This window comes from Suncus etruscus, chromosome 3, assembly GCF_024139225.1.
Source record: "Suncus etruscus isolate mSunEtr1 chromosome 3, mSunEtr1.pri.cur, whole genome shotgun sequence".
NCBI lineage: Eukaryota > Metazoa > Chordata > Mammalia > Eulipotyphla > Soricidae > Suncus > Suncus etruscus.
Window position 1 is genome coordinate 64,471,281 of NC_064850.1, and position 23,418 is coordinate 64,494,698.

The 23,418-nt window shown below is 54.6% G+C and overlaps 1 protein-coding gene across 7 annotated transcripts in view; it reads right to left on the reverse strand.

The window, feature by feature from the left end:
* Nucleotides 1-5,832: 5,832 nt before the first annotated feature.
* Nucleotides 5,833-23,418, reverse strand: part of KIF21B (kinesin family member 21B) — a 42,537-nt gene continuing 24,951 nt past the window's right edge. For 2 of the 7 annotated variants that reach the window (XM_049770575.1, XM_049770574.1), the window contains exons 16-36: nucleotides 22,107-22,214; nucleotides 21,785-21,853; nucleotides 21,351-21,583; nucleotides 21,082-21,229; nucleotides 20,718-20,912; nucleotides 20,522-20,623; nucleotides 19,348-19,513; nucleotides 18,773-18,824; nucleotides 18,578-18,635; nucleotides 18,040-18,245; nucleotides 17,731-17,805; nucleotides 16,134-16,247; nucleotides 14,846-14,884; nucleotides 12,432-12,568; nucleotides 11,713-11,893; nucleotides 10,415-10,579; nucleotides 10,117-10,234; nucleotides 9,327-9,497; nucleotides 8,935-9,134; nucleotides 8,538-8,709; nucleotides 8,075-8,214 (exon numbers count right to left, since the gene is read on the reverse strand). In XM_049770575.1, the coding sequence (XP_049626532.1) occupies nucleotides 8,610-8,709; nucleotides 8,935-9,134; nucleotides 9,327-9,497; nucleotides 10,117-10,234; nucleotides 10,415-10,579; nucleotides 11,713-11,893; nucleotides 12,432-12,568; nucleotides 14,846-14,884; nucleotides 16,134-16,247; nucleotides 17,731-17,805; nucleotides 18,040-18,245; nucleotides 18,578-18,635; nucleotides 18,773-18,824; nucleotides 19,348-19,513; nucleotides 20,522-20,623; nucleotides 20,718-20,912; nucleotides 21,082-21,229; nucleotides 21,351-21,583; nucleotides 21,785-21,853; nucleotides 22,107-22,214 (2,637 nt within the window). In that variant the 3' untranslated portion in view covers nucleotides 8,075-8,214; nucleotides 8,538-8,609. Of the gene's footprint in view, nucleotides 8,215-8,537; nucleotides 8,710-8,934; nucleotides 9,135-9,326; nucleotides 9,498-10,116; nucleotides 10,235-10,414; nucleotides 10,580-11,712; nucleotides 11,894-12,431; nucleotides 12,569-14,845; nucleotides 14,885-16,133; nucleotides 16,248-17,730; nucleotides 17,806-18,039; nucleotides 18,246-18,577; nucleotides 18,636-18,772; nucleotides 18,825-19,347; nucleotides 19,514-20,521; nucleotides 20,624-20,717; nucleotides 20,913-21,081; nucleotides 21,230-21,350; nucleotides 21,584-21,784; nucleotides 21,854-22,106; nucleotides 22,215-23,418 lie in introns of all 7 variants that reach the window. The other 5 variants (XM_049770579.1, XM_049770578.1, XM_049770577.1 and 2 more) reach the window with 3 other exon arrangements.

Consider the following 23,418-nt stretch of genomic DNA (forward strand, 5'->3'; position numbering starts at 1 on the left):
GCCAGGTGTCCCTTATAAAGTGGGGGATCCTTGTAGTGCAACCAATCAGGAAGGTTTGGGAGGGGCAAGCTGACTGGTGGGAGCTCTAGGACAGAGAGTGGCCTAGGAAGGGTGACTGGCTTGGGGTGGCACCCATGAGGAGTTCAGGGCTGCAGCACCTGAATCTTCTCCATGCCTGTCTGGAAGCTGTCCCAGGAGCAGAGCAAAGCGTCCTGGTTCCTGAAGCAGAGCGTGGAACTCTTCAGGAGCCCCCAGGCTAATATTCGCTGGTTTGCGGTCTGGTTTGCAGGTACATCTCTATCTGAGCCCCGAGCTGCCCATGGCCCACCATGTCGGGTCTGGTCTGAGTTCGTGCCCTGAGAGGCCTGTCTGCCTCCCCTAGGGACCTTTCTTAAGAAAGGCCTGGGCCACCTTCAGAAACAGCTGTGGCTATGGATGCCACTCTGTGGGAAAGTGTGGACTGTTCTTTGATACCCCAAAGAAAACAGCATGGTGTAGAAGAGCAACTGCCTTCTTCAGTTTAATTTGCCTGTGACTCTAGGAAAGGAAGGGGATCCCAGGTGACAGTTTCTCACCAAGATGGTGGCCACAACTGGGAATGACCAGAAGGGAATCTCAGGGGAAGCTCAGGAGGGCAGGGGTGTAGGTTCTTTTAGGGGACCTGTAGTGCTTCTGTTCCCAGGCCAGATCCTCCAGAACCTCTGTGAGAAAAAGAGCAGTGATGTGGAGGATTCCTACTTAGGTGCGTGTGGGTTTCATACTGGTCTTTCTTGAGAACAGATGTGGGCAGGAAAGTCTGGGGAGGAAAAGGGACCCTCAAAAAATGGTCATCTGGAAGGAAGAACAAAGAAGGTACATCTCCAGGACATTTAAGTTTGAGAACATTTGCTGGTCCCTCTGGCCCCCATCTTTTCATTGTCCCTCTTCCCTCCACCTCCATCTGTGGAGTTCTGGTCCTATCTTCAGCTTGCACAGTTGAAGAAGCAATGGCAAGTCAGAGCCATAATACCTGGTAGTCACTTGGATTCAATCCCTGGCACTCCATATGGTTTCCCAAGCCCCACCAGGAATTATTCCTGAACACAGAGCCAGGAGTAACCCCTGATCATTGTTAGGTATAGCTCCCAAACCAGCCACCACAAAAAAAAAAAAAAAAATGACCAACGGTCCCACTTGAGGGAAACTGACAGGTCCCCAATGCTGCTCCAATTGCCTCCTATAGAGAACACATTCCCCTCACAGATGTAAGCCTCCATATCCATCCCATCCTCATTCCCAAAAGCCACATCCACTACTGCTTCCCCCTTGCTCCTCTCTGGGAAAGGAAGGGCAGAAACTGGGGACATATACGAGGCTGGGGGATTAGGACAGTGGAGCCACAAGAGCTCTGATGCCAGGGCCTAGCAGGGGGTCTTGCTTAGGACAGGAATTCCCTCATGGAACTCTTGCTCTCCTGAGGAAGTTGCAGTCCCCAGTCCTATGCCTCCCCAGCATTTATCTGCTCCAGCCAGCAGAACCCTTTCTTCTTGCAGCCTTGAGGGACATGCAGGAAGATCCGGACCCCATTGTCAGCAGCCTGGCCACACAGACCTTATACGTCCTGGAAGCCAAGGAGAGAGCCCAGGCCCTACAATAAGTCTGCTGCTTCAGCACCTTGAAGCCCTGCGAGAGCCACTTCCGAGCCTGTAGCCTCCTTGGGGGCCACCCCAGTATGACCTTGGCCTTGGCTGGCCAGTAGGAGCCTTGTTCCTGCAGAAGCATGTCAATTAAAGGAGAAAGCTTGTCTTTCCATGAGGGGCCCTGTCCCTCCCCTGCAGCCATTGAGGGTGGAGCTATTGGTTTAGCACCACCTTCTCTGTGGCCAACATCTGGACCAGGCCCACCTCTCCTGGCTCTGCACCCCAAAGCCTCCCTGCTCTACTCCCCCTTGGCTGACTGAGCTGTCTCAGGCCCAAGTTGGAGATTCTCCTCTGCATTTACTTGTATCAGGTGCTAGGAATGGTCTTGTGACCCAGGAGGATCCAGTGTTCGACTTGCCCAAGACTTCCTGGTGTCACCCCAGTGTGTTCTGTGGGACAGTGATGTTTAAGGACATTGTGAGCTTGCAAGTCTCAGGGAACAGGAAATTAGAAACCAGGGGCAGGAAAAACTGTAGGTGGTGAGGCCCAAATCATAGCCTTTCCCAATGCTTGGTCAGTCTCTCACCAAGAGGGACTGGGCAGCACCCACCTTGTCCATGAGGTCCCGCTGAAACCCTCTCTCCCAGGCCTGTCACCCTGGTGCCACCCCAGCCTGGGCAGGGTCATTCTGCCCTACCACCACTCAGCCACCCCCTTTACTCATGTGTACTTAAGCTCTAGACACGGGCACAGGAAACTGCTGCTGAAGCAGGTTTGGCCTGTCATGATGGTTTTAAATCAGCCTGGGTGTAGCAGCTGGAGGCACAGTGGGTTCATGGAGAATCTCTAGGCATGGGCACTCTGCTGTTGTTCCCAGATAGGTGCCCAGCCCTGCCCACCCGCTGCCTCTAGCCAGGCTCTGCCCACCCAACTCATCTTCGCACTTGGGTGTAGAGGGAGCCAAGAGGCTATTTCTAGACTTGGCAGCATGAGCTTCTCTTGCCCTCGAGTCCCAGGGGCTGATCAGAGGCCTAATTAGAAACCATCAACAAGGGCCGGAGAGATAGCATAGTGGTAGGGTGTTTCCTTGCACGAGGCAACTAAGGACAGACCTGGGTTCAATTCCCAGCATCCCATATGGTCCCGAGCCTGCCAGGAGTGATTTCTGAGCACAGAGCCAGGGCTCGGGTGTGACCCAAAAACCAAAAAAAAAAAAAAAAAAAAAAAAGAAAGAAACCAACAAGGCAAACCTGGGCAGAGGCCCACTAGGGATCGATGCTGTGGCAGAAAGTCTCTCCCACTCTCCCAAGGGCAGGCACTGAACTAGAGACCAGACCCGAGGGGCCATGGCTTCCAGGCCTGCTCCTATCTCCTCACTGTCTCCCCACTCAGCTGCCCCTGAGCTCAGTTCCTTTCACACTAGATTGAGAGGACTGGGGAGAGTGCAAAAATGAAGGCCTACCATGATTGGACCTCAGCACCACATATGGTCACTGAGTACCTTCAGGTATGATTTTGATAGAGCCAAGAGTCAGCCCTGAGCTCTAAGAGTATGGCCCCCAAACACAAAATGCTTTAAAAAAGCATTTTTGATTTGGTTTGGGGGCCATATTCAGCTGTGCTCAGGAATCAAACCTGGCTCTGCACTCAGGAATTACTCCTGGCAGTGCTTAGGGTACCATATGAGGTGTCTGGATCAAACCCAGATTGGCTGTGTGCAAGGCTAGCTTGCCTGATCTTTCTGACCCCTAAAGAAGCATCTTTGAAGATGCATCAAATTTCAAATTTGACAATGAACAGACCATTGGACTCAGAAATAAGCCTTTTTGGGGTAATTACATCCCAATTGTGGTTTTTGTTTTGGGGCCACACCGAGCAGAGCTCAGTGATTATTCCCAGATCTGTACTCAGGTGCTCAGAGTTAGGTACCATGTGGGAAATTGGGAATCAAACCTGCAAGGCAAGTGCCCTAACCCCTGTACTATCACTCCAACCTGCCCCTCCCAAACAAATTCCTCACTATAAATGTGTGTCACTCATAATTAGGGGAGACCTAATTCCTCAATTGAGGAAACAGGAACCTTGTCTCTAACCATGTCCCTGCTTCCACCCCAAGTGCCTTGGTACCTCAGGAACAAGTGGCCTGTGTGGAAAACTCCCTTCCTGCGCAAACTCTCCAGGGCCAGAGATTGGGGGCACCAGGACCAAACAGCTTTCTGGTGCCACTTATGGCCTTAGCAGGCTTTGCCCAGCTGTCATTTCTTGGGCCCGCCATGGCCCTAGTCCTGTCAGGCAGGCTCTTGTGTAAATAGGCACATGGAGCCAGGACAGGGTGTGAGTGGGCAGCAAGAGGGTGGGGCAAGGAGAAGGTTGTGGGGTGTGGTTTGAAATGCTGCTCTCAGCTGTGGCTGCTGGTTCCCTGGGCAGAAGGCTATGTCCACAGAGTCAGGAATGACTGCAGAATTCAAGCAACTTGGTGTGTCCCCTGGTCCCCTAGAACCCCTCTTTGTGGCAAAGAACTACTATGGCCACCCCAAGACCAGAACACTTTTGGCTCCCTAGTGGAGCGTTAAGTCATCTCCAGTAGTCATGTTGAACATGCTGGTCACAAATACTCAGCTTTACAGTTAAATGGAGCCAAGAAAGACCCTCTTGTCTCCAAGAGAAAACAGAAAGCCAAGCTTTCGATGTGCTTCTCTCTGCTTCGGAATACTGTGGTGCCACAAAGGCCTTGGGGCTAGACTTGGTTCTCGGGATAGCAAGCACAGAGGACCGAGCATGCTCAAAGGTGCTGATGGAGAAACCAGTCAAGACTGTCCAGGCTGTTCTCCTAGGCTATGTGGCTCTCCATGGTTATGTTCAGGGGTCACTCTTGGTAGTGCACAGGAGATCATGCAAGGTGGGGAAACAAGCTGGTCTTTCTGCAGACTTGAGCTTAGCCTTTTTCCGCAGCCCCTTCTGGGAACTCAGTGTTTTCATTTCTTCTTTTAGATTCACAAGCAACAATGCTCAGGGCTTACTCCTGGTTCTGTGCTTAGAGATCACTCCTGGGGCACCATGTGGTATGCCGGGATAAAACTTAAGTCAGAAAAAAAAAACCCAAAAAACAAAACAAACAAACAAACAAAATCCTCGGGGCTGGAGAGATAGCACAGCGGTGTTTGCCTTGCAAGCAGAAGATCCAGGACCTAAGGTGGTTCGTTCGAATCCTGGTGTCCCATATGGTCCCCCGTGTCTGCCAGGGGCTATTTCTGAGCAGATAGCCAGGAGTAAACCCTGAGTGCCGCCGGGTGTGGCCCAAAAACCAAAAAAAAAAAAAAGAAAGAAAAACTTAAGTCAGCTGCAGGCAAGGCAAGTGCCCTACCTGCTGTTCTACCACTCTAGTCCTAAAGAAGTTTTAATATTTCTGTCTTCCAAGTGGTAAGAGGAAGAGTCACATCGGTACAGCAGACTTGAAGAAGGCAGGTGGGTCTAGTTTCAAATCTCAGTCAATCCTTCCTCAGCTAAAATCTCAAGCTAGTCAAACCTTATGGAGAATTTTCTTGTTTCAGAAAAGGAGGCCCTACCAGCTGGCCAGGGTCAGTGCTTGGAACTTGGCTAGTGTCCAGGCAGTGCCAGTGTGCTCCTCCATGCATGTACCAGCCTGGAAGACAGCTGACAGTCTTTTTTTTTTTTTTTTTTTTTTTTTGGTTTTTGGGCCACACCCGGTAACGCTCAGGGGTTACTCCTGGCTATGTGCTCGGAAGTTGCCCCTGGCTTGGGGGACCATATGGGACACCGGGGGATCGAACCGCGGTCCATCCAAGGCTAGCGCAGGCAAGGCAGGCACCTTACCTTTAGCGCCACCGCCCGGCCCCAGCTGACAGTCTTAGAGAAAACCGCAGCCCCGGAGCCAGAGTAATAGCACAACAGTAAGGCATTTGCCTTGCATGCAGCCAAAACAGGAATGACGGTGGTTCGAATCCCGGCATCCCAGATGGTCCCCTGAGCCTGCTAGGAGCAACTTCTGAGTAGAGTCAGGAGTAACCCCTGAGCACTGCTGGGTGTGACCCAAAACCAAACAAACAAAAATGCAGCCCCCAACAGTACCTCCTCAATAAACAGGCCCCAAGCCTACCAAGTAGGAAATGCCCATAAGGCCTGCACCCTGCCTTCTAGGTCCCACTGCCCACCCCAGGCTGCCACCAGAGCCATACAGACCACAAAACTTGGGTTTCATTGATGAGAATGTCTTAGGACTCACACATCCTGGATCAGAACTGTACAGCGGGAGGAGACAACTTTCATACAGTATATACAGCAGTTGGCAGGTACAAAATGTATGTACACTGCTGCCTGGCCAGGGTAGACAAGCTTAGTGGGTAGGGTCAGGTCCCTCATCCTGTAGGGTCTCTACACACAAACTGACGTCCCCAAAGGACTGGACTGGGATGGAATGATGGGCCCAACAGAGGCCAGCAAAAAAACCCCAAACTTTCCTGTGTCTGTTCTTATTCGGAGGAGGGCCGGGAAGGATCTGGAATTGTGGGGAGAGGGCCAGCCTAGGGGATGATGCCAAACCACTGGGAACAGCACACAGCCTTTTGTTTGGGATGGCAAAGGGGCAGATGCCACAGCTGGGCCACCCCGTGGGAAATCACTCCACTCTCGCCCACAGGCCCAGCCCGCATGAATACACCAAGCCCAGGTGGGTGTGGTACCAGTCAAGGGTGGGCAGGTGCACTGACCCCATGGCTGCCTGTTCTGCCAGCTCAGGGGGCACAGCCCTGGGTAAGTGGCAAGGCCAGAGTCCTCAGGGGCCAGGTCAGAGCTGGGGTAATGCAGGGAGGCAGGAACTGGGGTTCACCAAACTGGAACCCATGGGTTCTAGAAAGGCTGTTTCTTTTGGAGAGGGGCCAGCCAGGGCCCAGGTCTGATCTGAGCCAGGCACAATCAGTCCATTCTGTACCTCTAGCTTGGGGTTCTTGTGCTTGGATCACAACCAATTTGTGCTTCCAGCATTTCAGGGACTTGTGCAACTAGGGGGATTTGGGGACCCTGCCCCTGACTAGGTTTCTTGGGCGTCCCTGAAAGAGGGGAACCTCCCCAAACCTGGGAAGTGTGCAGGGCTCTGAGAAGCCTTCAAGTTCAGAGTCAAGGGCTTCCTGCTGTGAGGTAGCTAAGCCAGAGCTGACGGTGGAGAGCAGATGGGGATTACCAGGGAGCACTGAGGATTGGGGCTGAATGGGGATGCCTCAGGGCAAGGACGGCCATGCAGAGGGGAAGCTTTCTCACAGGGTGCTCCATGCTTCTGTTTAGGTCAGGGAGAGGCAGGTGAGCAATAGGGGTAGGAAGGGCATTCCATCTATCATAAAAACAGTCTGTGCTCCATGACAGGCTCTGACACCGGCCCCTGGGACCCCGTTCCTCATGTCAGTGGCAGCTCCAGACCCCAAGCTCCAAACTCAGCAAGTTTATACATTTCTGGGGGCACCTCTTGCAGCCACCTCGGACCCTGCTGCCTGGGACACTGGCCCTCAACAAGGCCAGCAACTGAGTCACAAAGTCTCAAAGTCTTCTGAAGGGAATTGGGGTTCATGAGCCTCAGGAAGACTGAGGCTGCAGGAAGCACAAGATGGGATCAACGAAGAACAAGTGTGGGCTGGTTTAAACCCAGAATTGGGGGAGGCCCCTTCAACAGGCCCTTCCTGTAATGTCCGAGTTGCTGAGTTCACATCCGGAGTCGAAGGAAGTCGGTGTTTCCATGAGTATTATCGGCTCCTCCCCAGAAGCTTCCCAAGTTCTAGGAGTGGCTTCTGAGCGGGTCCCTGTGTTTGGTTGTGAGATGCCTATCTGGGGAGCAGCGGGTGAGGAGACACGCATGGGGCGCGGGCACAGCGGCTGTAAGGCTGCCCGGCAGCAGGGAGGAAGGCACCGAAGCATCAGGCCGAGAGGTGGGTGGGGAGGCATGTGGAAAGGGCCCCGTGAGGCTGGGACAGGCTAGCACTGCCCTCCGGGGGTGCACAAGGCCCGACCCTCCTCGGCAGAGCACCCAGCAGGGGGCCTGGGGTTGTGGAGAGGTCCCTTTGGGATTCCCAGGCCTCCAAGAGAACTTGGGGAGGAGAAACTTCAAGTCCATGTCCAGGCGGCAACAGTGAAAAACGGAAATAAAAAAAAAAATAAATAAGTGGAAGAGGGTTCTGGAGCGTTTCCCAGCACAGCTGCTGTGGGCAAAGGGCCGGCACCTGGTTTCCATGGTTACCTGAGGACTAGCTTGTGGGGCTCAGAGACAGGTGCAGGGGCCTGGGGAGGGGCCAGGCAACTCAGGGCGGGTGCAGGCCAAGGGCTGAGGGGAGAAATAAAGGTTCTAAGCCCTGTGGCTTCACAGCTTAATTCCTCTCCCACCTCACTCTCTCTGGGAGGCAGGTGGTGTGTGTGGGGACAGGCTTGGGGGGCTGAGGGCAAGGAATGAGAGAGGGGTGAGCCCCCCCCAGACCCACACCCTGTCCCCAGACGGCCACAACTTCCCTGCTGTGCTGTGGGGCCGCCGGGTGAAGGTGGTCACTCCTGGGCCCCGGGTAACCGCCGTCCACTCCAGAGCTTCACAGTCAAGTCACTGTGGTGGAGAGACGGAGGATGGGGCGGTCAGCACTCAGGGTGGGCCTGGCTAGCGCCTGCCCACCACTGCCCAAAGGAAGGGTCAGGCTTGACTCCCCAAGCTCCCTGGGGGTGCAGGGTAAGGGGGGCCAAGAGGAGACTCAGGATGGGCTCTTCCTGGCCTGCTTCATCCCCCTCTGCTTCTGTGAACCTGGTACCCACTGTGGGGTGGCGAAAGGGTTGTCCACAGCGCATGCTTGGAAGAGGGAGGAAGAGAGGGGCCAAGGCAATGTGGGGTGGGGGCACAGGGTGACAGGCAGGGAGAGTAAAATAGTCTCGTACCGTGAAGAAGCAGCTCAGATCGAAGTGGAGAAAGAGAGGGAGAAGGAAAGAGGGGAGAGTGAGGGGGCGGGGTCAGGGCAGAGTGGTGGCTCGGCCCTTTATGGCCAGGACTCGGCGCGGAAGGCAGGGGGTAAGTCCAGGCACGTAATTCCACACCTTGACCCGGCAGTCACTGTGGGGGAGAGAGGGGGAAAGGCAGAGGGGGGCGGGCACGGCGGGAAGAAGAAGAAAGAGGAGAGAGAGCTGCTGAGTGCTCGGGGCTGGGCAGTGGGCAGGGAGAGGGATGAGAGCCAGCTGTGCCCGGGGCGGCCCTCAAGGGCTGGGAGTCTGCGCTGGAGCCGAGCCACTGGGGTGGCTGAGGGCCCCCACTCCCCAGCTGGCCCTGCCCCGCACCCACCTGGACGCGGTGAAGACGTGCTTGGAGTTGGTGCAAGCAGCGTTGATGGGACTGTCATGGCCTTTGATCTCCCCGATGGGTGTGAAGTTGTCCACGTTCCAGACCTTGAGGAGGCCGGCCCGGCAGGCGCTCAGCAGCATGGGGCGGCCCGGCACGAAGGCCAGGGCACACACCCAATCCTTGTGCGCGTTGGGGATTTGCTGCAGGTGGAGCGACCAGTGAGGGTGAGGGAGGTGCAGCAGGGCATGGACAGAAGGTGGAGGGAAGGACCCTGGCCTTCAGTTCTTGTGGTGCTGGGTCCCCTGACCCGACTCCTCACACACAGACATAAACACATGCAATGCAGACACACAGACACAGACACAGATACACACACATAAACACACATGTACCTGGATCAGCTCTTGCTGCTCCAAGTCCCACTTCTTGATGCCGTTGTCCCGGGAGCCACTGAAGAGCGTGTCCCCCTGGATGGCCAGACACTCGATGCCATCGTAATGAGGTGGCTCAAAATTGTGGGTGGGGCCTATGGTGCCTGTCACACATTCCCCCAGCTCGAACATCTGTGGGGCAGGGAAGGTGAGTAGTTGGGAGGCCAGGGCAGGGAAAACAGGTAGAGCAGTCCCAGCACGTGAAGTGGGGGGCCTGGAGGGAAGATGGGAACCCCTGAATGCTGGGTTGTGTGATTCTCTTTCCCGGGATGAGTGTGACTTGCACTGGTCCTGGGCCTCTCCCAACCATGGTCACTCTCGCTGTCACCATCCTGCATGGGTGTGTGTGTGTGTAGGGGACTCTTTCTCTCTTTTCTTTTTGTTTATGTTTTGGGGCCATCTAGGCAGTGCTCAGGGCTTACTCCTGCCTTGCCTGATGTGATCACTCCAGGTGGGGCTTGGGGGAACCCTATGGGGATGCTGGGAATCAAATCTGGTCCATGGTAAGCAAACAAGTGCCCTCTCCACTGTACTGTCAGTGCTTTGGCCCACTCCCTTTTCGGGATTTGGTATTTGAATCATGGCCGACCTGCCTCAGAGGCTACCCCCTCTGTAGTCTTCACAGACAGAACCTCCAGAAGCCCCTCCCAGGCCCTATTATCTCCTCCTTTCCCAAGTGGCTCCTAAGACAGAACAGAAGAAGCATCTAGAAGGCTTGGACAGAGAGACAGAGATCAGAAGGCCGCAGTACCTTCACATAGTGGTCCTTGGAGCCGGTCACTACCAGGTCATGTTGGGTGGCTGTCTGGGTGACCGTCAGGCACATCACGGGCCCTATGTGGCCAGTCAGCTTGCCCACGGGCTGGAACCTGGTGGGTGGGTGGGCAGAGCCCCAAGGGACACAAAGTGATATGGAGTTCTGGGCCTGGTCTCACACGCTTCCCAAGTCTAGGGAAGGGGACAAAGGCTCCAAAGTGTGGGGGACGAGGAGTGACAGGGGATGCAGACAGGCTGGACCCATCCCTTCAAACCTCCAGTACCCTACTGACCTGCTGAGCTCCCAGATGCGGACAGCATTGCCCGAGGCAGCATAGAGCATGGTGCCTGAGGGGCTGAGGGCAATCTGGTTGATCTGGTGCTCCCCAGGGGCTGTGGTGATAACCCGGGTGGATGTGGCCGCACAAGCATCCCCTGAGATCACCTGACCTGAGGACCTGCAGTGAGGAGGAGGTAAGGCAGAGCTCAGGCCAGGAACTACTTTCAGGAAATTTCCCTGATCTACTGAGCAGAGGCAGCTGCTCCAGGAAGCCTTGGGTCAATAGAGAAGGGATGAGGGAGAGTACCCGTCTTGGCACCCCAAACCTCCTCCCTCCAGTTCCCCAGCTCCACCCTTATTGTCCACAGCCCCAGGTTTGAAAGGAGAGATAGGCTGGAGTTGGGCCCTGGGCTCGCAGGATTCACTCAGTCTATTGTCAGAGAGAAACATTTAGGCCCTAGGTCTGGCCCAATTTTTTTTGGGGGGGGTGGCCCATACCCAGCAGTGCTCAAGAGTCATTCCTGGTTCTGCACTCAGAAATTATTCGTTAGGCTTGGGGGACAATATGGGATGCTGGGGATGGAATCTGGGTCAGACGAGTACAAGGCAAACACCCTCCCTGCTGTGCTATAACGCTGGTCCTGCTGGATTGATTTTCTCCCACCCCCACATGGTTGGCTTTTTTTGTGTGTTGGGGCCATCCCAACCAGTTGGCACCACATTTGTACTTGCTGCTGACCAAGAAGCCGCATGGCCATACTAGCTCCCAGGATCAGGGCCTGACCCTGTGATGATCCCATGGGACGAGTGTCATTTGACAATTATTGTAACTCTGGTTGTCCCTACAGCCAACAACAACTTTGGTGTCTGCTCCCACCAGGATCAAAGAACGGGGCAGGTTGCGGCTCACATGTAAGTGGGAGCCAGGAGCCGGCAATGAAGACAGGTTTATTCAAGCGGGGCTCCATGCCTGAGAGGTCAGAGGCAACGCTACACCTGTCGGGGCACCATTAGCCTTGTGCCCTCTACCTCCTCCAGTCCCTGGCTCTGACACACCAACAGCAAACCTGTCTCTACAGCTCTATTTTGATGCTCAGAGCTGCCACCAAGTGAGGCATCAAAAACAGAGACAGAATCACCATTGACTCTTGTACCAGTGACTGGCAAGCACACAAGTCCAAACAGTAGCTGGGATGGACACATATCCATGTTATGGAGCCCCATGGGGCAGTACTGAGTGGTGGCTGGGTAAACATGTGTGGGGGGAATCCGCAGTCTATGGGGATGACTCAGTCCGCAGGGCTGACTCACGTGAGGGTTCGAATGCATTTGGCTGAGTCCCGGATGTCCCACACCTTGATGTAGGAGGTGGACACGGAGAACACGAGCCCCGAGTGGCTGCAGTACTTGATGGATACCACATTGTTGGGGTGACCCTTCAGAGCTGCTATCTCCTGCCCTGTCACCAAGTTCCACATTTTGCAGCTACGGTCTGTACGAGAAGGGGAGTACCCGAGGGGAGAGGCACCATTAGGTTATGGGGCTGTGTGTGTGAACACGCGCCATCCCCCTTCACCCAACAGAATCCCAGGTCTGAGATAAGGAAAATGAATGCTCTGCTTTTTTTTTTTTTTTTTGGGCCACACCCGGCAGTGCTCAGGGGTTACTCCTGGCTGTCTGCTCAGAAATAGCTCCTGGCAGGCACAGGGGACCATATGGGACACCGGGATTCGAACCAACCACCTTTGGTCCTGGATCGGCTGCTTGCAAGGCAAAAGCCACTGTGCTATCTCTCCGGCCCGAATGCTCTGCATTTTATGTCTGAGCATGCAGATGAGAGTGAGCATGTGTGCAGGAGAGAGCATTGGCCTGCACTACTCGAACAAAGCCGCATAGACCCTGGCTGTCCTGGTCCCTGCATCAGGAGATCAGGAGGCAGAGGCAAGGCATGAAGTTGGAGGGAGGGCTCCTTTCTCAACCCTGGGGGAAGAGCCAATGGCCAGGAGACCCATGGCAGCCCTAGTACCCACCTTTGGACCCTGTGAAGAGCAGCTCATCAGTGGCGTCCAGGCAGAGGATGGGCTTGCTGTGGCCCTCGGCCACTGAGACACACTGCAGTGGGGCTGTGCGGGCACCTTTGGCTCCTCCAACAGGGGATATGATGCCCCTTTCCAGGAGAGAGAGAGAAGCAGCTGTCAGTGAGGGCAGGGTCAGGCAGCAGTGGCACAAGAGGTGGGGTGGTGGTGATGAGCTAAGAGGGGACTGGGATCCTACAAGGGCACCTCCACAGATGCCCATCCGAGTCTACCAGGTCTGGGCTGCAGTCCCAGCTAGCAGCTTGGTGGCTGCCTCAGGTCTGGTCAGTCACATGGAGCCAGGCCCTAAACTTGCCTAATCTGAGTCCCCCAGACAACAAACTGGACCCCCACAGCTTCCAACATCACGTTACCCCTGCTGAGGCTTAGGGGCTGGGGGAAAGAGCCTGTCTTGGCATGCTTGTGACTGCTGAGGGGTTCCCAACACACGTACATGATTTACATGCATACTCCCTCACAATAATCACCCAACCACGCTCACAGAAGCCCACATAACCAGGCACATGCAGCTTGTTAATCACCCATCCATGCTCACATATGCATGCATGTGCATATACAATTCATATAATCACTCATAACACTCACACATGCTCTCACACAATAATCACGCATCCATGCTCACATGAGCACACATATGTATGCACACACAACTCACATCATCATACTTCCATATACTCTCACACTCATGTAAGTGTACAGACTCAAATACACACACAACCATCGTTCCACATACTCGAAAACACTCATCTATATGTATTGATGTAACGGTAATTGGACCTAGACATGCCCCCTGGACACAACCTTGGAATTGGACATGAACATGCCCCTTAGACATGCCCCTGTAATGGACAAAGGTGTGGGGGTATAAAAAGAAATTTTTGAAGAGCTGGAGAGATAGTACAGCGGTAAGGCGTTTGCCTTGCATGCAGCTAATCCAGGACAGATGGTGGTTCAAATCCCAGCATCCCATATGGCCCTCTGAACCAGCCAGGAGTGATTTCTGAGCACAGAGCCAGGAGTAATCCCTGAGCGCTGCCAGGTGTGACCCAAACAAACAAACAAACAAACAAAAAAAACAAAAAACAAACAAACAAACAAACAAACAAAACTGACAGTTGAAGTGGGGGTGCAGGGAAGGATGGATCAGAGCCTACCAGCCCATTGGGGGCCCGTTGGTTTTGCCTGGAAATAAAGCATCAACGAGATACTGCTGGCTCTGTCTCTATCCCTATTTTCTCTCAAAGCCCAGACCTATAGGTCTCCCCCAGCCCTGTCTGGCCTGTCTAGATAGAATTACATCTATCTCTGTCTCGGACTCACCCCACCCCACCAGCAGACTGGAATAAAAGATACTCAGCTTCTATCTTTCTCCACTCTCTCCCAGGCAGCTACACATATGCACATATATCACACACAAAGCCAGACTCAGACATGCTCACACTCTTACACTCACACCTACACAGGATCTCTCTCTCTCTTTCTCTCTCTCTCTCTCTCTCTCTCTCTCTCTCTCTCTCTCTCTCTCTCTCTCTCTCTCTCACACACACACACACACACACACACACACACACACACACACACCCCAAAAACATACCTACCCACAAGTCCCTTTTGTGCCACATGGTCAGACTGTGACTATCCCTTATTCAAGGGGCCTGAACCCCTTCCCTGACACCTATGGGCCCTGTGGAAATGAGGTGCCCTGACCAGGTGAGCACCCAGGACTCCCTAGCTCATAGATAAGGAGCTTTTCCTGGGGGTCTAGGGCCCCCAGGTCTACCGTGCTGTGCCAAGTTTTCTGCCTTTCCTCATATGCAGACCCCGTATGCCCCACTGTAGCTCCCTAGCTTCCAGACAGGCATAAACAGCCTCCTTCAGGCTAGGGTATGGCCATAAAAACAGGAGAAACCAGGGGCGACTGTGTACAAGGAAGTGGGAGCGGCCCTGCTCCTGTGGATGGAGGGTCAATCAGGAGGGTCATATGTTCAGGCAGGTAATATAGGGAGAGAGAGGGGCTGTGCTGAGTGTTTGGGGAAAGGAGATTCTTTAGCGCCACTGGCTGGAGTCTGAGCTACCCCCCAGAATCCCCATGCACGCCTGTGATGGGAAGAAGAGGCAGCCGCACACCCCCAAGGTGCTGTGACAAGCAGCCGCACACTCCAAAGGCCCTACTCCAGCGACCTGACATAGTCCGAGGCCATGCAGCAGCCCTGATAGATGAGGAGAGGCTGGGAGGGATGTGGGGAGAAGGGGGGGTGGCATGCTGAGGGTTGGGTGCAGGCAGGAAGGGGGGGCAGAGAGCAAAGAAAACGGTAGGGGCGCACACGCGAGAGACATTCTGTGTGTACCTCAGGACCTCCGACAAAGAGGAGTCGCTGTCATCAGACCTGGGAGGGCAGAAAATTAGCTGGATTAGGGGGCGAGAGGGGGCCACGGGGAAGCAGGAGGCAGCAGAGGCAGGTCAGAGGGAAGGTTATTCTCTTGGGAGCAAAGGGAAGCAGAAGGTGGGGTACTCAGGGAGAGCAGAAGGAGGGACAGGTTGATCTGGGAGCTGTGGACATCCCAGGAGCGGGCCGCCAAGAGGGAGTGGAGGAGACATGGAGCACCAGCCCTGCACTCCAGGAGGATATCCTGACCATCTGCTGCCCAGCACTGGCCTCTCTACCTGCCGCTCACTCCTCCCCAAGTGTCTCTAGCATCGCCAGACCCTGTGGTTCCCATGTCCGTGCCACCAACCTCTGGGCTGCTCCTATAGAGGCACTGAAGCCCAGAGTACAAATAGGCCTAGGGCCAGGAAGACCACCAGGCTGACATGGTCAGAATACCCTTGTCCCATTCCTCCCTGAGCCTTTTGGGGGGAAGGGCCAGGACAGATCCAGGAAGGGGTGTTTCTGTGGTGGGGCTTCAGGATGAGCTCTCTGAAGCCTAGACACCCCTCAGGGATGGCACTGACCCCACTCAGTGATCCCAGAGAATGTTAGAGAGGGTGGGGAGGTGGGCAGGTAGAAGAGAAAGCACCTCCTATGGCTTTAGAGGCTGGTGCCCCCAGTCCCTCTGTGCTACCTTCCTGTGCATGTGGACAAGTCCTGACAAGCCTCATGGCTAAGTCAGAATTTCCACATAAACTCACAAGCTGGCCTGAGCAACCCCTCAAGGATAGGATGGCACTTAGCTGGCATCCTCTACTGCGTGTATTCTGGGCAAGAGTAAGGCTAGTCTATGTGTGGGTGAGAGGGAGGGTCTTGCTTCTCAGGAGCCTGAAGCCATGAGTGAGCACTTTCAGAGGGGCTGCCAGGAGGGTCCTAGGAGCCAGGGAGCTTATGGGAAACAGCTATGTTCCCAACTATAACATTATGGCTTTCTGAGCCAGGGATCCTTTACAAAGCCCTCTTGGGGTCCTGGCCTATGAGACACATCCCCTCACCAACACAGTCCACTTTTGGCCCCTTCCTGGTGATTATTCCTTGCCCTGTCCAGAGGGGCACATGAGCTCAGGGACACAAAGAGCAGACAACAGGATACAGGCTTGGGTCTTGTGGACAGACCATGCAACACACTGGGTGCGCTCAGTCGCCCAGTCCAGGCAGGACTGGTCAAGGTGAGCTCTCCCACTCTGCCCCACCCCGCCGCTCTTACTTGTCCAGCGCAGACCCTGGGCTCTGGTTGCTGGTGAGCCGAGAGAAAACGTTGCGGTCATTTCGGGGCCGAGTGGGAGGGGATGAGGGGGGTGTAAATCCCACGTCTGTGGACCTAGAGAGTCAGATAGAGCAGCACTATGAGTGGCTGCGCTTGCCCGAAGCCCTGACTCCCTCATTTGAGATCTGTAGTAATGCCCTGGGACTCCACCTCTTGATTAATGTGCATGTTTTAAAAACTGCCATTAATTTTGGTTTGGCAGCCACACCCAACTTGCTGAGGGCTTAATCCTGGCTCTGAGCTTAGGAATCATGCCTAATCTGCTCAGGGGACCATAAGGGGTGACGGGGATTGAACCCAGGTTGGTTGTGTGCAACACAAATGCCTCACCTACTCTGCTACCTCTCTGGCCCCTTTTCTCTACATTTTTGTGCATTTTGAGGACCTCACTGATTAAGATGGTCCCTGATCAGGGTTGTGAGTTCCAGAGGTTAGGCTGTGCCTTGTGGAGAAAACATGGGGAGAAGAATGTGGCAGTGGGTGAGTGCCAAGTGTTCGTGGGAGTGAGGAGTAGCTATTAAGGCAGGTGTTTTTGACAGGGATTCACTTTCAATAGGGATGTGTGTGAAGTCACTAAACATTAAACACTACATAAGCTGAGGCTAAAAGGTGCCTATGCTGGTTCTGTCCTAGCCCGGGCCAAAGGTTCAAGCCCCGGCCCAATGTTTACTGTGATGTCCAGGACAGGACAGAGCCACCTCCAAGAACATATAGAGACGTGATGGCATGTGTCCGGCTCAGAAACCACCAGGTTCGCCTCTCTGGAAACTTTTCAGAAGGTTCTACCTCATTTTCCATTGGGCAGTTCTGTGAGTTGCACTAAATCCTCAGTTTCTGCATCATATTCTTGAATCTCAGGAGTCTAAAACACACAGCTGTCAAGTGCCTGGTCTCTAGGGCTTGAGCAAGTCCTTTCTTCTACCAGTGTCCCCACTTCAAGTCCTCAGAGCCTGGCTCTTCCTCAGCAGAGTATCCTGGGCTGCTCCCAAGACACTATAATGTGTGTGTGGCCCAGAAACTTGTGTGTGGCCCATGGAGGCACTGAGGGGTCTACCTGGTTTCTCTAAACATCAGTGCTCCTGGGACCAAAAGATAGTACAGTCGGGAACCAGGGTTTGATCCTTGGGACCACATATCTCCTGAAACTGGCAGGAATGAGCCCTTGGTACAGCTGGGTGTGACCCCCAAACATAAGCATCTACACTCCTCTCATCTCACATGGCAAGGATTTAAAGACTCTAGCTGGATGGAGAAGAAGGTTCAAAGGACTGGAGAACAAGCTTTACATTGTCCCCCAGCACCTCTGGAAGCTGCCACATACTGCCCCAGGTAGTCCCGGCCCCCAGTTCCCATCACTGCAGAGCCCTGGCTGGTCACACATCTAGGGTCACAGGCATAGCTCCCCAAGCTCATGGTGCTTCCAAAGAAGGTCCTCTAACCCTCTAGCTGACAGTGGGAAAGAAACAGTAACAGGAAATACTGCAGAGCAGAATGGACATCCTCGAGGCCTAGGCCATATTCCAGAATTTGCTCTCACCTAATGGGCTGCCCTCGGTCGTAGGACTTCCGGCGAGTCAGTGGAGATTTGTCTGCACCTCGGGACTGGCGAGGGCTGTAGCAGAGGAAGTAATGAGGTGCAACCCACTCTTGTTGAGCCTCTTCCCCCCTATTACGACCCGCTCATGGCTCCACCTCAACTTATCATAACTAGCCCCTGCCACCCTCTAGTATACCCAACCCACTGCTCCCCCCAAACCATCATACCCAGCTCCTGCCATGCCCATCAAACCTCTACCATACCCTACCAATCCCACCACTATCAGCCCTGCAGGCAGTGCTCTCTTACAAGGTGTTCCCTCGAGTGGGCAGGCTGATGGTGCGGGAGACCTTGTCCCGGTAGTAGGGGTCTCGCATAGGGAAGCCCACCGCATCCTCTTTGATCTCCACAAGGGAGGCCAGGGACTTGGTGATGTTCTTGGTGGAGATGTCCAGCGGAGGTCCCAGACACTCGGCAGACACTGCCTTCATTTGTGCTGACAGCCGGGGCTCCCCCTGAAAAGAAACAAATGTCTGTGCTGGGCCCCACCCATATGCAATGGGGTGGGTAGATGCAGAACTTCAAAGGACAGAAAAATCCCTCTGGTCAAACAGGGTTAGCAGTGGAAGGAACCCCTACCCGACATGCCCCAGAGATGCTCTCAAGACTTCTGGGAGTCTGAAGCAGTGGAAATGGTTCTTATTGGAACAGGAAAGCACAGAACACACCAACTTTTCCTGCTTGGTCCACTCCAACTCCAGGTGAGAGCCTTTCCTGAACCCACATTCCAGATGGGGGTGGGTACAGAGCAGAGGGTGGGGCACAGACACACATCTGGAGAGCTCACCTTGAACTTGAAATCATCATGGCTAGTGGAGCCTTTCATGGTGAACGACTGAGAGAAGCTAAGGAAAAAGCAAGTGTCAGGATCCCCATAGTCTGTGCTTTGGGAGTTCTAAGGGGTCCCCAAATCCTGGTCAGCCCTGTGGACCTGACACCCACAACCCCAGCCCCTGCTACCTGCTATGGATCAAATTCTCACCTGCCCTCTGAGAACTCAGAGATTTCCTCATCTGTGCTGGCATAGCCATTCTCTGCAGGAAGGAGGGCAATGTAGAGCAGTGAGCAAATAAAGAAGACAGCTTCTTGACTACCCAACCCTGGGATCAGCCCCAGCTTCTGAGAGGTCTAGGAAGTAAGATCTCCCAGGGTGGAAGGCAGGGAGAAGAAGGTATATAAGGGCAGCATGCCTGCACCCTACACCCTGCAAGCACTGCACCATGCTTACACCCAAGCACACCGCACCTATATGTATACCCACACCCACGTGTACAGCCATACCCAAGTACACTCACACCATGTACATGCACAACCATGTATACCCTCACTTGTGCACACCTGCATACACCCACTCATATATACCGGTACCAGTGTACATGGTTCCACAATGCATACTCACACCTTGTACATCTGTACCCCATGTTCATATCCATACCACATGCATACACATTCACCTGCACATGTGCACTCATGTGCTTCACATACATTCTTCCTTGTACACACATGTCCACACCCACACATGTGCTCCACATGCACACACCCTGTGCCCACACATACCCTGTTGCACGTTGTAGAGGAGGGCCTGGAGCTCAGGGTTTGTCTCGGCTTTTTCCCGCAGGGCGTCCAGCAGCAGGTGGTTCTGGGAGGCACCAGCGAGGTCTGTCTGCCTCAGGCGACCCTCCAGCAGCCGGATCTGAGCCTCCTTCTGGGCTACCTGCAATCCCTGAGAGCAGGGGGCAAGGCCAGAGTCACCCTTCCTGGCTTCAGACTGTGGGTCTTCCATTTCTGCTCTCATAAAACCTGCTCCAACAGGATGCCTGGAAAGGCCCCCACTAACTCTGGGACTTTACCTCTACCCATTACGGGCCTCTTGACTGCCCTCAGACACCTCAGCTGGGAACATGCTCTATGTTCTAGGCTGAGCCATGTGCCCCTACATTCACATGTTGGGGCTGTGTGGAGACAAGCCTTTGCAGAAGTGATGAAGTCCAGCAGGGTCTTTAGGGGAAGCCCTGAACACAGCAGTCCACAGCCAAGGGAGTAGCTTGTCCACCCAGATAGTGGACCCCTAGTATTTAGCCTTGTCCTAGAGGACCTGCAGCCCCAAATCTGCCCTTAAAGGACTAAAGGGACCCAGATAGCAACAAAGAGGGAGTCTCCAACTCTTTTCAGGGTCATAGACACCCGATATGCTGTGGGGCCACATGTCCCCAAAAACCCAGGAGGAGAAAGCAGGGCTGGCTGCCAGCTGGATGCTAGGAACACAGGACAGTAGTACGACCTTCCTGGGGAGACTGTCTGGTTAGCTCTTGGAGCCTCCCTTGTTTTGGGGCCACACCCAGAAGTGCTCTGAGGTTACTACTAGCTCTGTTTAGAGGACACTACTAGTAGTGTTCAGGGAATCATAGGGGGTTCCCAAACTCGGGTCAGTCTTACTCAAGGCAAGCACATCCCCACTGTATCATCTCTCTAGTCCACACTCTCACATTCTGCCTCCCCTTTCAGAGATTTAAACAGCCCTGTTTCCTGGGCTTGGAGAGACATGCAGGGGCCCCACAGTGAACTGGTGCTAGGCCAAGCCCCAAGGCATATATCATCCCCTTAAAGCCATTCAGCCAGTTACAAGGGTGCTGCTGTCACCCCAGTGTACAGCCTTGAGATCCACAGCCAGCAGGAAGCAGCTTGCTTTAGCCTATAAGCGGCCCTATTATGGAAGCCTCCACCCACCCACCTTGTCAATAGACGCTTTGAGGAAGTTGTCCAGCAGAAGACGGGCTTCAGCCAGTGAACAGGAGCTGATGACCACCGAGGTATCTGTGGAGTCCAGCTCCTCCTAAGATGGAGAAGCAGGGGGTACACCTGGTCAGGGAGGGGCTCTGCACCATCCAGCACCACCCCATGCTACCTCTGCAGGTTCTTGCGGGCACCTTAGTCTCCTCCAGCTGCACAATGGTGGCCTGACAGTCGGTGATGCTGTCGTTGATGTAGTCAATGTTGGCCGCCAACACCTCGATCTCCTCCGCCAACTCCTGCAGCCCCTTCTCCTCCTCGGGGCTCTCAGCCTGCAGCCGCTCTCGCTTCCTCCGCAGTGCCTCCTGCAGGAGGAACAGCTCCTCCCTTTTCTGGGGGAGAGAGAGCAATGGCCTCAGGGTGCTGTCCAGCCCTGTTCCCTACCTCCACTTGTCCAATTGGGTTCTGAAGCAGGACAAAGGAGCAAAGCCAGAGTGGCCAGGGTTGAAGCACACAGGGGACCTGGGCAGGAGCACTTCGAGCCCAAGGGCCATCACTCACCTTGATGAGCCGCTCCATGTCAGCCTCCAGGTTCACAATGGTCATTCTCTGCATAACGATGCCTATGATCCGCCGCTCCAGGGACTGCCACTTGAGCCGGGCTGCCTTGCTGAAGCTCTGGCTAACGCCCTTCTTCTGGAACTTCTTTCTGGAGATAAGATGGAACAAACCTGTGCTCAGCCTCCGTGTCTCCAAGAGTCCCCAGCAACCCGAGCTGCTGCCCACCACCCCTCTTTCTCCGGGGTCCTGGCCCAGGATTTCTATCTCACCTGGCAGGGCGAGTTCCATTGACAGTGGGCGCAGGGTGGTCCCCCAAGAAGTGGTTGATCTTGCGGTTCCACTGTTTCACGATGCTGGAGACGGAGCGAGCCCCTGACTCGGCCTCAGACGAGGTAGTGCTGGCTGACACCTCAGCCCCTGAGTCCAGCATTGGGGGCTTTGGCCCTACGCGCCCTGCCACCCGCTCAGACATGGGCTTGGCCAGACGCCTCAGAGCGGTTACCTGGGTGCCAAGGAAAGTGTTTTGAGTAGGTGGAGGTGGGGGCCATCCTCAGCAAGGAAAAGCAAGAGCAGAGTCCAGGACCCGGAAAGTGTCAGGGGGTCCCTATGAGGTGGCCTTTTTGGTCCTGGTGACCCACAAAGTGCAGTCTGTGGGAGTAGGGGCCATGTCTGAGGCTTTGGGATATAGCAGGGGCTCGCTTACCTCTTGCGTTTTCCTCCTTAGCACCATTTCCTGCTGCCGCTTTTGGGACTCCAGAGCTCGGATCTGAAACTAAGGTGGGGGAAGGAGCAGGGCTGAGACTTAGGCAGCCCACCCCATTCGGAAAGGGGACTCAGACTCTGCCCCCCTCTCTGAGGGACATTCCCTATAGGGGCTGTGCACTGCTGGTCTGATTGTGGAATGTGGGATGTAAGGTGTACCCCAAGTCCCTCTTCTAAGCAGGACCAAACAGCTACCCTTTGCCCTGCAGCACTGGATATCAGGCACACCCCAGAACCTGGTCAGGGTCCCAGGGACCCCTCACCTCCTGTCGCCGCTGCTCCTTCTTGAGCTGCGCAATCTCTCGGTTTCGTTTGGTCTCCACCAGCCTCCGCCGCTGCTGCTCTTCCCTCATCTGCTTCATCAAGGTCACCTGGCAAGGGGGGAGTGGTGAGGCTGGGCAGGGGAATGGGGGCCCCCAAATTCCCAGAAGTAACTGTTTCCCAAGTGCCGGCGAAATCCCTGTGTCGAGGTACAACCCATCTCAGTCCCCAACGCTGGCTTATACCTGGGGCCTGGGACCAGGGTATGACCACTTGGGAATAGTTCTGATGATGGGCCAATGTATGGGCCTCAGGGCCAGAGTCCAGGGTGGCTGCCAAAGGCAACCCCCAAACCAGTGCTGCTCATCAGGGACGAGCAAGAGGCCAAAAGCTGACCACACAGTGAGCCAGGACTGAGCTTGTGCCGTGTACAGGGCAAAGCCAAGTGGGCTCTGGAGCCAGAGGCATGACCCAGAGGTCATGAGCAGAGCCAGCAGCCCTGGGGCTGGAGCCACCCATGGGGGTCATGGAGCAGCTGTTCCTCCAGACCTTGCCCCCACTCTCTCTGAGCCCTGGATCACCTGACTGAGGCTGTAATGCATACAAAAGTTTTCTCCACCTTCAGGAACTGACCCTTCTTTTCCTGTGAGGGAATGGCCCTGTGTATAGGCTCTCTCAGAGCTGATCTGCAAGCAAGGCAGGACTTTCTGCTGGCAGGTCTTGGGGATCAGGATAAGTCCTGTCAGTTTTGGCTAAAAGTGGGTCCAGGGTCCTGGAAAAATGACTTGGGGCTAAAGTGCTTGTTCAGAAAGTGCAGGATGGTGCCACCTGCTAGATTCTTCTTTGGGGGATCTCCAACAAGAAGGACCAGAAGATGCTTTCATGACTTCAAAGTGATCTTATTCCCCAAGGCCATGCAGACATCAAAATGTCCCTGATCTCCCTGTGGATGGGGTTCTGACAAGGCAAAGAAATGAACCACCAGAAGCATAACTGGAGTTTTACTCTCAGGGCCAAATGCTCTGCTAGGTTTCCTAGATGCAGGCCTATTGCCCCATTGGGATACCTAACTCAGTTCTAGGGACAACCACAGAAACCTCAGAGATGGGGGGGGGGGGGGCTGGGCCCAGCCAGAGAGGCAGCAGTGCTGAGGAGTATCTCTCTGCTGATCCACAGGGTACCTGAGGATACTGTGGGAGCATGAAATTCCCAGATAGGAGGAGGAGCTGCCTTGTAACTCACACAAGGGGCTCTCAGGCTCCGGGTAGGGGCCATGGCTGCTGCACCCTCTTTCCTTGTGTCGAATCCTAGGGA